The 13,866-nt window shown below is 57.0% G+C and overlaps 1 protein-coding gene across 1 annotated transcript; it reads right to left on the minus strand.

Moving 5' to 3' along the window:
• Window positions 1-583: 583 nt before the first annotated feature.
• On the minus strand, window positions 584-13,860 carry STIP1 (stress induced phosphoprotein 1). The gene is made up of 14 exons (XM_004596732.4): window positions 13,714-13,860; window positions 9,859-10,068; window positions 9,375-9,516; window positions 9,121-9,262; window positions 7,116-7,287; window positions 4,691-4,817; window positions 4,433-4,535; window positions 4,148-4,268; window positions 3,331-3,427; window positions 3,102-3,226; window positions 2,100-2,136; window positions 1,893-1,996; window positions 1,494-1,666; window positions 584-1,042 (listed from the first exon to the last, which is right to left on the minus strand). Exons 1-14 carry the CDS (start codon window positions 13,720-13,722, stop codon window positions 970-972), a joined length of 1,635 nt encoding a protein of 544 aa, XP_004596789.2. The 5' UTR covers window positions 13,723-13,860; the 3' UTR covers window positions 584-969.
• Between the last annotated feature and the right edge of the window lie 6 nt (window positions 13,861-13,866).

The raw sequence follows: 13,866 nt of genomic DNA on the forward strand, positions 1-13,866 counted from the left end.
TGTCCCATAGGGGTGCAGGGTCCCAAGGCTTTGGGCCACCCTGCAATACTTTCCCAGGCCATAAGCAGAGATCTGGATGGGAAGTGGAGCAGCCAGGACACAAACCAGCGCCCGTAAGGGATGCCAGCATTTGGAGGTGGAGAATCAGTTGAGCCAACAAGCCAGCCCCTGCGTAACTCTTAATAATTCAATTCAGGGGGAAAAGCCCACACACAACAATCTGACTCGAACCCCCACAAGCACACTGCAGAGGTCTCCCAATCCTCCACAGAAGTGATCATGGGCCACAGCCAGCGCTCCAGGGGCCAACGGGCCTGGGGCTTTCCCACTGGAGTGTGGAGTAGCAGACCAGGCTCACCCCAGGTCCAGCTCCTGCCAATGCCACACCGGAACAACAGCACCACCTGGCGGTGACCCAGGCAGAGCCACGTCCCAGCCCAGCTCACTAGGGCCCCCACGTGGCAGGCTCCAGGCCAGAGAAAAACCACAGGAAACAGGAGGCTGTGCATCTCCCGCATCCAGGATGCCACTCCCACAGGCCAGTCTTTGGAAAGAAGCCCTGAAACCACACCATAGAACCACGCCCAGCTAGCTTGTTTTATTGGAGAAGGGCTGGTGGAGTTAACAAGGTGAAGACAGCTGGGACCCAAGGCTGGGAAGAATACCCTCCCCTCCCCATACATGCCCACTGCCCCAAATAAAAAATAACCAACTATGGGAGAGCAGCTGAGACAGCAACTGGGGCCAGGGGAAGGAGACACGAACTCGGGGACGGTGATGTTGAGACCATGCGTGTGCTGGGTGGGCCAGAGGCGGCGGCTGGTGGGCAACACGCGTGGTGAGTCTCTTCCGCGTGGGCCCAAACATGGATGAGCTGCTCTCTGCCCCCGTCCTCTCCGCCCTGTTGCCTGCCACGGTCCCAGCTGTTTCCACAGGAGGGCGACAACGGAAGGGGGGACGCCGACGTCATCACCGGATGGCGATGAGCCCCACGTCCATCAGCTTCTGGATCTTCTGTGCAATGACGGGATTCTTCAAGTGTCTGAGGGCAGGGCAGGGGTCAGAAGTGAGCCTACTGTCTCATCCAGCCTCCCGTGGGTGCGTGCACAGCCTGAAGCCAGAGAGAACCCTGGAGCTAGGCCATCAGCACGGCGCCCCGCCCATCACTAACATTTCTCCGCTGTTAACTTGATCCCTCCCACCCGCCATTGGCTGTAACAGCCAGGGATGAACTGGACGCTCAGTGCTGCACCCAGGCCTCCCATGTGGCTGGCAGGGACCCACGCTTGCTGTCCGAGCAGCACTGGGAGCTGGTCGGAATCGGGATGACCTCAGGGTAGAACCGTACTCTCAAATGAGATGCCAGCCTTGCCACGAGGCACCTTCACCTGCTGCGCCCCAACTTCTGAAGAGAGTAACTACTGCTCCCCCAGACTGAGCCCCACTGAATTGCTCCTGCATTCCTGCCCAGCCACTCCTTGCACGACACTCACTCGCTGAGGGCCTGGGGGTCCTTCTGCATCTGCTCCAGGATGAGCCGCATGGCTGGGTCACTCATGATCTGCTGCACCTCGGGGTCAGCCATGGCCCGGCGTTTCACGTCCTCGGGGCTATCGTGGCGATTATACTGGGCCATCATGCAGCGCTGGTAGCCGTCTGCTGCCTCCTGCAGGCCAGAGATGGATGGGCAGTCAGGACTGACCAGGTCACTGCTCCACCAAGTCCAGGGGAATGGAGCAGCAGGGAAGCAGAGCCGGGCTGACGGATTGCACATAGGCAGCCTTCCCAGAGTCTGGGACCAGAAGTAACGACAACCCACTGCGGGCCAGGAAGACCTGTGATGCCCGCAAGCTCTATAGGAAAGCCAAGGCGAGAGGCCATGGTGACCCCACCTTACAGCTCGAGTCCAGGTCCAATGCCTTCTGGTAGACGTCCATGGCCTTCGTGTAGTCCTTCATGGCCTCTAGCGCAGCTGCTTTCCGTGTGTAGCCCTTGACTGCAGACAACAGCGGGAGTGAGACAGCGGTCGGGCCGCAGCTCCCACCCACTGCAGGGCCTGCCCAGAGCCCAGGGACAGCAGAGCCCAGGGAGGCACTCACTGAAGGTCGGCTCCAGCTGGATGCATTCCTCGCAGTCCTGGAAGAGCAGCAGAGAAGGCGTCAAGCTGACGGAGCTGGCCCTGCACAGCCCAGGAACTCCCAGTGGGCCACGCAGTGCAGAGCACAGCCACGGGGCCCTCCAAAGGCTGAGGCTACCAAACACACCAGCAGGTGGGAGCCTCAACTGTGAGGAACTGCAGAAAGCAGGACAATGCGACCTGTGCAGGCCTCCACAGGAGATGCGTGGTCGGGCAAGCAGGAAGTCTGGACATGGCTGCACTGTGACCTTGTTGGAGGTTACCAAGTGCACTGGTGGCTCTGCAGCCCAATGGGGTCACCGACAGGACAGCACACACATGAATGGGGGGATCTAGGCCTGTGGACCACTTCCTTGCACCCACATCGGAGGGACAATTTGTTGTTCAAATACTGTCTACTTTGCGTCCAATGCAGCTAGGCCATGCCAGCCACATGGGAAACTGACGTGATGCCCAGCCCTGGCTGTCACAGTCACTTGGGGAGTAAATTAGTGGATGGCAGAGCTGTCGCCGTCTTTCCTCTGCTTTTCAATTACATAAATCGTCTTCAAGACATAAACAAGAACCCAGGTCCAGATGGTTCCAGGCAGACAAGGCATTGTTACCTGCCCACAGACCTGTCCAGGTGTCCACCAGAGCAGCCAGGGAGCCAAGAGCAAGGCCAGGGTGGGTGCTGGAGAACATCACCCAGCCCCCATGCACCACACCACCTGGCAACCCTGACGTTACGTGCAGACCCCACAGAACCAAAACCAGGGACGTGAACAGCTTCGTGCACACAGCTTACAGTAGGCCTGTTCACAACAGCCAGTCCTACACACCTCAGTGCCCAGCACGCACTACAGCAGGACCTGGGGCTTTGAGCAGGGCACGCAAACACAGTGTGTATAGGTGACCATGGAGACATCAACCCATGGCAAGGGATGTTAGCTGGGAGAGTCCACCAGCCCGCCGAGCGGCTCACCTTGAGTGCCAGCTGAAACTCCAGGAGCTTGGTGTAGCAGGCAGCTCGATTGCTGTACAACTTGGCATCGCGGGGGTTCCGTTTGATGGCTTCCGTGTAATGCTTCATGGCCTGGGGGTAGTCCCCTGGAGGAGGAAGAGGCCAGCCACGGTCCTGCCACGGTCCCGGGCCAGGCACCCCACCCCCTCCCGCTGGGGGGGTCCCAGCGGCCAGCGCGGCTCGGGAGTACCTTTCTGGAAACACTCATTGCCTTTGTTCTTCTCCTCCAAGGCAAGGTCGGGGTTAATGTAGGCCAGCCGTTCCTGCTCCTTCAGGATCTTCTCTGCCTGAGGAGACAGACCCTCGGAAGGGTCAGACATCGCAGCCAAGATAGCAGTCACCAGGCTCTGAGCAGGCTGGCACGATTTCAGATCTAATCGGGACGCGTTTTCAGGGGCAGGTGACTTGGTATGGCAGGCCAGCCAGGAGCCAGGCTCCAGGAATTGAAACAGCCAAGGGGAACCCTATCTGTGTCTTCCGAATAAATGAACAAAAGCTGGGGGATCAAGGTCCCCATAGAAGTGAAATAGAACGGCTGGTGCTAACATACACAAGCAGAGATGGAAACACCACCAATCGGCTTCCTGACATTTTCTGCGGGCAAAGTCACCCACAGGACATGGTACACGCCACTTTAAGAATGCCAAGCACTGGGGCCGACGTGTGGCACAGTAACCTCAGCCTCCACCTGCGGCTGAGGTGCTCTATAGCATCCCAGTTGCTCCACTTAAAACCCCAATCCCTGCTTATGGCCTGGAAAAGCAGTAGAGGCTGGCTCAAGACTGTGGGCCCCTGCACAAGTGGGAAGAAACTTCTGGTTTTTGGCTTCAGATTGGTTCAGCTTTGGCCTTTGAAGCCATTTGGGTAGTGAACCATCAGATGAAAGATTTGCTCTCTGTAAAAACCTTTCTTTTCAAAACATAACTAAATCTTTAAAACAATGCTAAGCAATGGCCCACAACACGTTTAACGACACCCTTGGTCCCCGAGCTGCCCGGCCCACCCACCTGCTGGCACTTCTTGAGCACGTCCGGCGTGCGGTGCTCGGCGAGGGACTTGTTGTAGAAGTGAATGGCGTCCTTGTGCTTCTCCTCCTTGAAGTAGGAATTGCCGATTCGAGCGTAAGCTCTGATGGGACCAGAGGGAAGGGCGTGTTGCGGGAAGAACCAGGGCCGCCCCACAGTGTGGGCACGTTGCCCTTCCCACACCTTGTCTTGGCTCCTGTGCCCAGCCTTGCAGTTAGCCACCCTCCCTCCGCCCTGCTCCCCAGGGCAGCCCGGGAGCCGGCATACTTGGCGATCTGTCGGTAGTCTTCCCGGTTCTCGCGGCCCACGTCGATGGCCTTCTCGCACAGCTCCCGGCACTTGTTGTAGTCGCCCTTCTCAAAGTACACCGCTGCCAGGACGCAAGAGCAGCACTCAGCACCCATGCCGTCCGCGGAGGGTCCGAACTCCCACCCGGCCCCGCGCCACCCTGGGGGGGTCTGAGCTCCCGCCTGGCCCCGAGCTGCCCTCAGAGGGTCTGAGCTCCTGCCTGGCTCCACGTCTTACCAGCTTGGTTGGTGATGTAAGTCATGTTGGTGGGGTCCAGTTCCTTGGCTTTGTCGTAGTGCTTCAAGGCCGTATCAAAGTCTTTCTTCTTGTAGGCGTCATTGCCCAACTCCTTTTCCTTGAGGGCCTGGACAAGGTTGGGAGGAATGAGTGTTGAGCGTATCTGGGACAAGCAGAGCAGGCTGCTGGGACTTCACCGTCTGTCCCAGCAAGTTCCCCACGCTCTAGGGTTTCCGCAGCCAGCTGACTGGCACTGAACTGCCATGCCGCTGGTAAGCCACTGTGCCATGCCAGCATCCCAAGTGGGAATCCCAACTTCAATCCAGGCTGCTGAACTTCCCATCTAGCTCCCTGCTTAATACACTTTCATTGGGAAAGTCACAGAAGATTGCCCAAGTCCTTCCTTGGGCCCCTGTCGCCCATGTGGGAGACCTGGATGGAGTCCCAAGCCTTGGCCTCAGCCTGGGTCAGCACCAGCCACTTTGGCCATTTGTGGGAGTGAACAGAAGACGGAAGATCTCCGTCTCTCCCTGTTACTTTGTCTTTATAACAAAAGAAACAGGAAAAAAAAGGGTTCACTTCCTCCAAACCCCCCATTCCCCATCTTGTCTCCTGGCTCTGTGTCAGCCAGGCAGGGGCTTCCTTGGAGGAGAGCAAAGCCCCTCAGGCTGGACCTGACTCCGAGAGTGGCCCAGCAGCCCGTCACTGCGAGGCTGCAGGCCTCCTGTCACAGGCCATCCCAGGGTGTAGCCTGCAGGGAGACCGAGAGCTGGCGCAGGGCTGTGGCAGCGGCTGCCTTCCGCACAGCTCAGCGCCGCCCACACTGCCAGGCCTCTTGCAGCGCCGAGACACCCCAACAACCAACACAACCCACTGAAAAGGGCTAATTCTGGCAACAATCTGCTATTCTTATGTACAAGAAGGGAAACAAAACTGCTGTCAGTGCAGGCCTGTGTCCTGGAGGCAGTGCTGGGCAGCGGACCTCGTTCAGCTGCAGGCCGCAGCCAAGCAGGCAGAGCCACGGCCAAGCGAGGCTCCCTCCTCAAGGAGCACACGGAGAGGGCCATGGCTGGCGGGCTCTGACCAGCATGCCCGTGGGCAGTGTCACAGCAGCCAGGGAAAACTCCAGGAGGGCCGCACGTGTCGCTGCAGGCCTGGGACCCAGGTGGTAAGACGGGGCCTCAGAAAGCTGGTGGGAGAGGCCTAGTGGTGCAGGCATTACGCCACCTCCTGCAACACTGGCGTCCCATACACGCACTAGTTTTAGTTTCGGCTGCTCCACTTTCAGCCCAGCTCCCTGCTAAGGTTACTGAGAAAACAGCAGGACATGGTGTAAGGGCTTAGGCCTGGCTATGCCCAGCTGTTGCAGCCATTTGGGGAGTAAACTGGAAGATAGAGCACCTCTTATCTCTTTCAAACTCTACCTTTCAAATACTTAAACAAAATGCATTCGGGACCAGGACGGTGGCATAGCAAGCTAACTTGGTCTCTGCAACCAGTATCCCATATGGGTGCTGCATCCATGTGGGAGACCTGTAAGCAGCTCTTGGCTCCCAGCTTCAGACCAGCCTAGCTTTGGTTACTGCAGTCATTTGGGGAGTAAACCAGTATAGATCTCTCTGGGCCCGGCACAGTAGCCTAGCAGCTAAACTTCTTGCCTTGCATGCACCAGGATCCCATATGGGAGCCAGTTCTAATCCCAGCAGCCCTGCTTCCCATCCAGCTCCCTGCTTGTGGCCTGGGAAAGCAGACGAGGATAGCCCAGTGCCTTGGGACCCTGAACCCACGTGGGAGATCTGGAAGAAGCTCCTGGCTTCTGGCCTCGGACTGGCTCCGCTGCAGCTGTTGCAGCCACTTTGGGAGTGAATCAGCAGACAGAAGACCTGTCTGTCTCTCCTCCTCTCTATATCTGACTTTCCAATAAAAAATTAATACGTATTTTAAAAAGTCCCTAGTAATTACTGTATTTTAAAAAATTGTCTTCCAAGTAAAATAAATGAATCCTGTATTAGGGCTGGCACAGTGGCTCAAAAAGCTAATCCCCAGGCTACAGGCACTGGGATCTGATATGGGCACCAGTTTGTGTCCCAGCTGCTCCCTGCTTGTGGCCTGGGAAAGCAGTGGAGGATGGTCCAAGTTTTGGGGCCCTGCTTTGGGTCTCCACCATGTGGGAGACCCAGAAAAGGCTCCTGACTTTGGACTGGCTCAGCTCTGGCTGCTCCAGCCACTTGGGGAGTGAACCATGGACAGATCTTCCGGTCTCTCTGCCTAACAAAAATAAATAAATCTTAAAAAAAATATATCATGAAACGATGTAAAACTTCAAATTTTCCTTTCCAAAGATAAAGTTATCTTTTAGTTCCACTTCCCAAACTTTGTGGCCAGTCTGTCTATTCACACATGGCAGCGCAGAGGGCAATCAGACCTGCTTCTTGTTCTCCGGGAGGTCTTCCTCCATGGGCTCTGGCTTGGGCTCCTTCTTGGGGGGCGGGGGCGGAGGGGGTGTGGCGGCCGCCTCCTCTTCCTCATCCATGCTGCCCAGATCCACACCAAGCAGGACACTGAGGGTGGTCATGATCCGAGGGTCTTGCAGTTTCCTAACAACGATCACAAAATAGAAAAATTATCCACCACCCCTCCTGATTTTTTAAAAAAAGACATGTTGATTTGAAAGGTAGAGCTACAGAAAGACGGAGACCTTCCGTTCCCTGGTTCACTCCCAGGTGGTAGCAAAGCCACGAGCTCCGCCCAGCTCTCCCAGGGATGCAGTGCCATGCACAAGGCCGCTCCTCCACTGCCTTTCCAGGTCAGTAGCAGGAAGTTGCAATGCAAGTGGAGCAGCTGGGACTTGAACCAGTGCCCACAAGGTGGCATTGCAGGTACTTTCTATGCAACACCAGGCCCCCAATCAACAGATGTTAAATCGCCCATGCCTTGCTCAAGGCCTTAGCCCGCCCCACGTGCCAAGCTAGTGCCGATGATGTGGAATGCTGGTTTGCACTCCAGCTGCCTCACCTGCTGCAGCCCCTGGGAAGGCAGCGGAGGCTGCCCTAAGCGACAGGGCCCCTGCTGTCCACATGGGGGACTTGGCTGGAGCGCCAGGCCCAGCCCTGGGTGTTCTTGTCATTTGCAGAGTGAACCCATGCCTAAATATCCATCTCTTCTGCAGCTTTTTTTAAACTTTCAAATCAGAAAATTAAATGGGGTGGGGGGAGAGAATAGAGGACTTCTCTGCACCACCTAGGAATTACAATGGAAATACTCGATGCTTTAAAATCCAAATTGTAACCTGTATCAGATGCTGGCTCATGTCCTGGTTATTCTGCTTGCAATCCAACTTCCTGCTAATGTACCCTGGCAGGCAGGTAGGCAGCAGCTCAGCTCATGTGGTGGCCCAGCCCTAGTTGTTGTGGGCATTTGGGGGGTGAACAAGCAGATGGAAAATTTCTCTCTCATCACTTCGCCTTTAAAAATGATCTCTCGGGTCCGGCAGCGTGGCCTAGCGCTTGAAGTCCTCACCTTGAACGCCCCGGGATCCCATATGGTTGCTGGTTCTAATCCCAGCAGCCCTGCTTCCCATCCAGCTCCCTGCTTGTGGCCTGGGAAACCAGTTGAGGATGGCCCAAAGCATTTGGGACACTGCACCCACGTGGGAGACCCGGAAGAGGTTCCCTGCTTTGGATTGGCACAGCACCGGCCCGTTGCGGTCATCTGGGGAGTGAATCATAGGATGGAGGATCCTCCTCCCCAGCTCTCCTCCTCTCCTCCTCTCTGTATATCTGACTTTGCAACAACAACAAAAAAAATCTTTAAAAAAGTAAATAAGTAAAAATAAAAATGATCTCAGAGGCGGTTGAACTTGAACTGGACAAGTGGGATGCTGGACTCTGTATAGTGTAAACTTTTAATTAGGAAATCTCAACGGAACTTGATCTGTGGTTATGCATCAAGGTGAAGGAATTCATGATGGGGGAAGGGTTTGGGGTGAAGGGGGGGGAATCCCAGTACCTATGAAATTGTGTCATGTAATGCAATGTAATTAATGAATAAATGAATATTTAAAAAAAAAAATAAAATAAAAAAATAAATAAAAATGATCTCTCTCTGAAACAGAATCTAAGTTACAGAGCTTAGAGGGAGAGGGCCGGGAGATCTTACCTCTGGCTGCTCCCCTTGGGACGACTGCAACAGCCACGCTGAAGTCAGGCGTCAACCACTCCCTACACTTTGGCCCATCTGCTGCAGCTTGCCCAGGCCATTAGCACAAAGTGGAGCATAAATGCAGCCATGACGCTACACACAGGCCCCGTGCGCAGCGCCAGGGGCACAGGCAGCACTCATTGGCTAGGCCACGATCATGACCCTTCTGCCAATGTAAACAAAGCCCTACTGCTCTGCAGAAACCACACTGGCCCCGCACTCCTACTCACGTGCCCAGGTCGGCTGGCTTGTGCCGTAGCTGCTCGATCAGCTCCCGGTAGCTGGGGTCGTTGAGCAGCGGCCTGGTCCTGGGGTCGTTCTCCAACTTCTGGTAGAGGTTGGGCATGTTAAACGGATTCATGAACTTCCTCTCTGCTGGGACACAGGGAAGTGCAGGCTGCCGTTTTTGAGGAATGAAATTCTCAAACTAATCCCACAATAACAGCAGCAGCGAAATCCACCCAGCCAAGCCCCGGGTGCGCACCTGCCAGGCGGGCCTCCATGTTTTGCAGGCCCTCCTTGAGTTGCGGGTTGTGTGCCTCATGCTTCAGGCCTTCCTCATAGGTCCGCTTCGCTTCTTCAAACCGGTTTAAGAACTCGAGCGCAGCCGCTTTGCGGGAATAGCCCTTGAGCCAACAACAACAGAAATGAATCATCAATCCTGGGCGCACACTACTCCCACCGACTCCGCACTTGGTGAAACCAGTGGGTTTTTGTAACTGGCCCAGCCACACAGAGGCCGTTGTCAAGGCTGACACTGTGAGTGTGGCCCATACCCCGGCCAGCCCAGCACCTCCTCTTCCTGGGACCAAGAAGGCAGCCCGCATTGCCAGGACTAGCCGACCGGCCGGCAGCATTCCCAAGTGGCTCCTCCAACAGGGAGTGGCACATGGGACTGTGACAATGGACAGGGCGGGCAAGCAGCCAGCCAGGAGGGCAGGCTCAGGCTGCGCCAAGCGGCCCCTTACCTTGCCCCAATCAGGCTTGAGCTCGACAGTCCTGCAGCCGTCCTCGTAAGCCTTCTGGTAGTCGCCCTTCTTGGCGTAGGCCGCAGACCGGTTGCTGTAGAGCACGTGGTTCTGAGGGTCTAGCTTGATGGCTTCCGAGTAGCACTGTAAGGCATCGTCGATGTTGCCTGCGCTCAGGGCCTTGTTGCCCTTCTCTTTCAGCTCGTTCACCTGCAAGAAGCGGAGGCAACACATTCAGCCCCTCCCCCACCACCCCACTCCGGGAGCCCGCAGAGTGGCCTGTGGGGAGGACAGTCCAGCTGTCTGCCCCATCTGCTCTCCCCGGGGGCTAAGGGACCTCTCTCTGACAGCCCCCCAACTCCCTCCATGGCAAACTCAATTCACGTGGCAGAAACCCTGAGGGAAGCGGGCACACGCAGCACAGAAGCCATGGTGGTAAGAGGTGGCCACCCGCAGTGCGCTTTTCCTGCCCGAGCAAAGCTGGCCCCCAGCGTACATGGGATGGAGGACAGGGTGTGTGGCCTGGCCTTGATTCCCATCTCCACAGGCTGCCTGCCAGCTGGAAGGAGGGCCCCACCCCCCACCCTCCCACCCTACTCTAAAAGCTCTCTTTAAAATGCAAACACTTGGGGTAGGCGTGGTGGCAGAGCCAGCTAAGCCTCTGCCTGTGTGCCAGCACCCCACGTGGATGGTCCCAGCTGCTCCACTTCCCATCCAGCTCCCTGCTTGTGGCCTGGGAAAGCAGTAAGGATGGCCCAAAGCTCTGGGGCCCTGTACCCCCGTAGGAGACTGGATAGTTACTGATTGGATTCAGACCCACCCAGCCCTGGCCACTGTAGCCATTTGGGGAGTGAAGCAGCAGATGTAAAATATCTCTAATTTAGGGCCCGGAAGTGTGGCCTAGCGGCTAAAGTCCTCCGCTTGAACGCACTGGGATCCCATATGGGCCCCGGTTCTAATCCCGGCAGCTCCACTTCCCATCCAGCTCCCTGCTTGTGGCCTGGGAAAGCAGTTGAGGATGGCCCAGAGCCCTGGGATCCTGTACCCGTGTGGGAGACCTGGAGGAAGCTCCTGGCTCCTGGCTTCGGATTGGCGCAGCACCGGCCATTGCGCTCACTTGGGACGGAAGATCTTCCTCTCTCTCTCTTCTCCTCCCCGTATATCTGACTTTGTAATAATAATAAAAAGTAAATCTCCCCTTTGAACAGATCTTAAAGAATACTTTGAAAAGCAGATTTTTACAGAGAGGGAAGAGATAGAGAAGGTCCTCCATCTGCTGGTTCACTCCCCAAGTGGCCACCAGGTCCAGAGCAGGAATTTCTTCCAGGTCTCCCTGATGGGTGCTGCTGCTCCAGACAGAGCAGCGGAGACATGAGCCCGTGCTCACAGCGCATGCCACCACCACAGGCAGTGCATCAGCCTGCTGACCACCATGCCAGCCTCAAGAGACAAATACTAAAATAGATAAAGAAAGGGCAAACACATCCCCATGGTGGGCCCATCCCACAATTACTACAGTCTCTGTGTCTGTGGCTCCCACAGAAGACGGCAAGAACAGAGAGGGGATGAAAACCTAACTGCTACCAGTGCGGCTAAGGACGGTCCTGGCTAGCACTCCCCTGGACCCCGTGGCCTGCAGGGGGGCAGGGCACAGGCTGGGCAGCCAGGCTGTGTGCACTGGGATGCCACAGGCTCAGCTGTCACCCGCAATTCCAGCACTGCCAGCTCCAGTTCCTGCTGCTCCAAGTGGAATGCTGTGGCCAGGAATTACCAGCAAGTGTAGCATCTGCCTCTGCCTCTTTAACTCAGTTACTCAAATAAGCCCTAAAAACAGAAAAGCAAACCCAAAAAGCAACTCCAGCATCCCACGGGCACAAGTTCCAGTTGCTCACGCTCTACTTCCCAGCCGGCTCCCTGTAAGGCTCCTGGGAGAGCAGTGCCTGGGTGTCTGCCACCCACACAGCCCACGGAGGGCCAGCCCCTTGGGGTGAACCAGCAGATGGAAGATCTCTCCCTGTCTCTCCCTCTCTACGTAATTCTGCCTTTCAAAAAACGTACTTAAAATAAAACAAAAACAAAAAGCGCAAAGTGTATCCTGAGATTCAAAAGGTTCCTGTTTTAAACACAATGGCAAGTGCACCAATTCACCAACCCAAGGGTCTTCTGGAGCAGATTTACAAAGAAGGACAAAGATTTTCCATCCACTGGTTCACTGCCCAAGCAGCTGCAATGGCCAGAACTGAGCCGATCTAAAGCCAAGAGCTCCTTCTGAGTCTCCAATGCAAGTGCGGGGTCCCTTGGGCCGTCCTCTACTGCTTTCCCAGGCCACAGGCAGGGAGCTGGATGGGAAACGGAGCAGCAGGGACACAAAGAAGGGCCCATATGGGATACTGACACTTGGAAGTGGAAGATTAGTCAGTTAAGCCATCCCACTGGGCCCCTAAGGTTAAACTTCGGCCAATGGGGCCGGTGTTCCAGGTGGGTCCAGCTCCCTGCCAATGTGTCTGGGAGAACAGTGCAAGACAGGACCCCGTGCCCACACGGGAGAGTGGCAGTAGCAGCCAGGCTCAGCTCTGGCCACTGCAGCTGTGTGGGGAGTGAACCAGCGGATGGAAGATCTTTCTGTGTAACCTGCCTTCCAAACAAAAAGAAACCAATCTGAAAACCCAAAGGACAAGCAGCAATGTGGATTTCATAGTTGAAATCAACGGGCAAGGGTCCTGAAGTCCCGAGCTATTTTCAGGAAAGGGTCCTGGCCAACAGGGCCACACCAGCTCCTCTCACCAAACGTCTATCATGTGGGATTCAAAGGAAAGAAGAATAAATTGGGGTCACACACTTCTGCGGGTTGTACCCCTCACCACAAGGTAGTACTTCATCATAGACCCATCACTACCTGGGCACTGAAGTTGAACTATCTCTTTCTTCAACTTAGCCAACGGGTGGAGGCCGCCCACCTGCACTGACACACGTTCCCCACCCCCCGTTCTGAACTCAGTCCCAAGAGCCCCAAGAACAAAAGGCTCCACCCCACAGGGCCAGCAACCCCCCCAAACCCAGGTGGCCCTATCTCGCTGGTATTTTTCCACATTGAATCACGACAGCCCAACGACAGCTTCCTTGGGAGGTGCTCCGTGGACGTGACCTCCAGCGGAGCCCCCCACCCTCCGCTTAACCTCTTGCTGCCATGGTTCTCTCGTACCCCAACTGTCCCTGTACGGAGCTGCTAACGCCTCCCTGTGTCATCACAAACTGGCTTGTCTCCAGCGCCGGGGCTCAGCGCCCTCCAAAGCACGGGCACACAAGGGGGGCCGGGCATGGTCTACATTTGTAATTCGCTCCAAGGACTTCTGGGACACCCGCTCAAGCAGGCCGGCCCCGCGGCTCGGCCAAGACTCCCACCCCGACCTGAGTACCTCCAAGCAGCATTTTCTCCCCTCATCCCTGACGGGATCCCGTCCCGCCCCGGCTGCTGCCCGAGCGGTCCCGAAGCCCCGTCCTGGCTGGCTGGCTGGCTGGGGGGCTTCTCGCTTCCGAGTCGCCGATCGCCCAGGCCCCGCGACCTCTCCGGCGCTGCCTCCTGCCCTTCACCCACCTGCGGCCAGCCTCAGGCTGCACCCGACCACCTCCCGGGAGGCCTCACGAGGCCTTCCCTCCGGCCATCCTCGCCGAGCCGAGGGCCACAGGCGCTCCCCCACGGCCTCCCGCCGGCCGGCCCGCCCTCCGGCCGCGGCCCTCACGCCCTCGCCTCCCTCCGCGGCTCGGCCCCGGCCGCTCCCGTCTCCGCCCGGCGGCCTAGCCTCAGTCCCGGTCCCCGAGCGGTCGCGGGCCCTCAGCCCGCCCCTCCCCCTTCACCTGCTCCATGGTCCGGCCCGGAACCCCGTTGAATCGAATCCGTCCGCTCCGCGTTCCCAGCCGCACGCGCCGCCTTCTGGAACCTACTAGAAGATGCCGGGACACCGGCTCCCGCCTCTTCCTCGCTCGCTTACTGGTCGGGCACCTCTAGGG

The sequence above is a fragment of the Ochotona princeps genome, chromosome 4 (genome assembly GCF_030435755.1).
Source record: "Ochotona princeps isolate mOchPri1 chromosome 4, mOchPri1.hap1, whole genome shotgun sequence".
In the NCBI taxonomy this organism is placed as follows: Eukaryota; Metazoa; Chordata; class Mammalia; order Lagomorpha; family Ochotonidae; genus Ochotona; species Ochotona princeps.

What these genes read in the sequence shown, in the direction of transcription:
- STIP1 (XM_004596732.4), bottom strand. An exon ending in TCAAGCCTGATTGGGGCAAG is followed by an intron (nt 9,517 to 9,858) that starts GTAAGGGGCCGC and finishes TGTTGGCTCAAG; the next exon opens with GGCTATTCCCGCAAAGCGGC. An exon ending in TGCTCAAGAAGTGCCAGCAG is followed by an intron (nt 3,428 to 4,147) that starts GTGGGTGGGCCG and finishes CTGTCTCCTCAG; the next exon opens with GCAGAGAAGATCCTGAAGGA.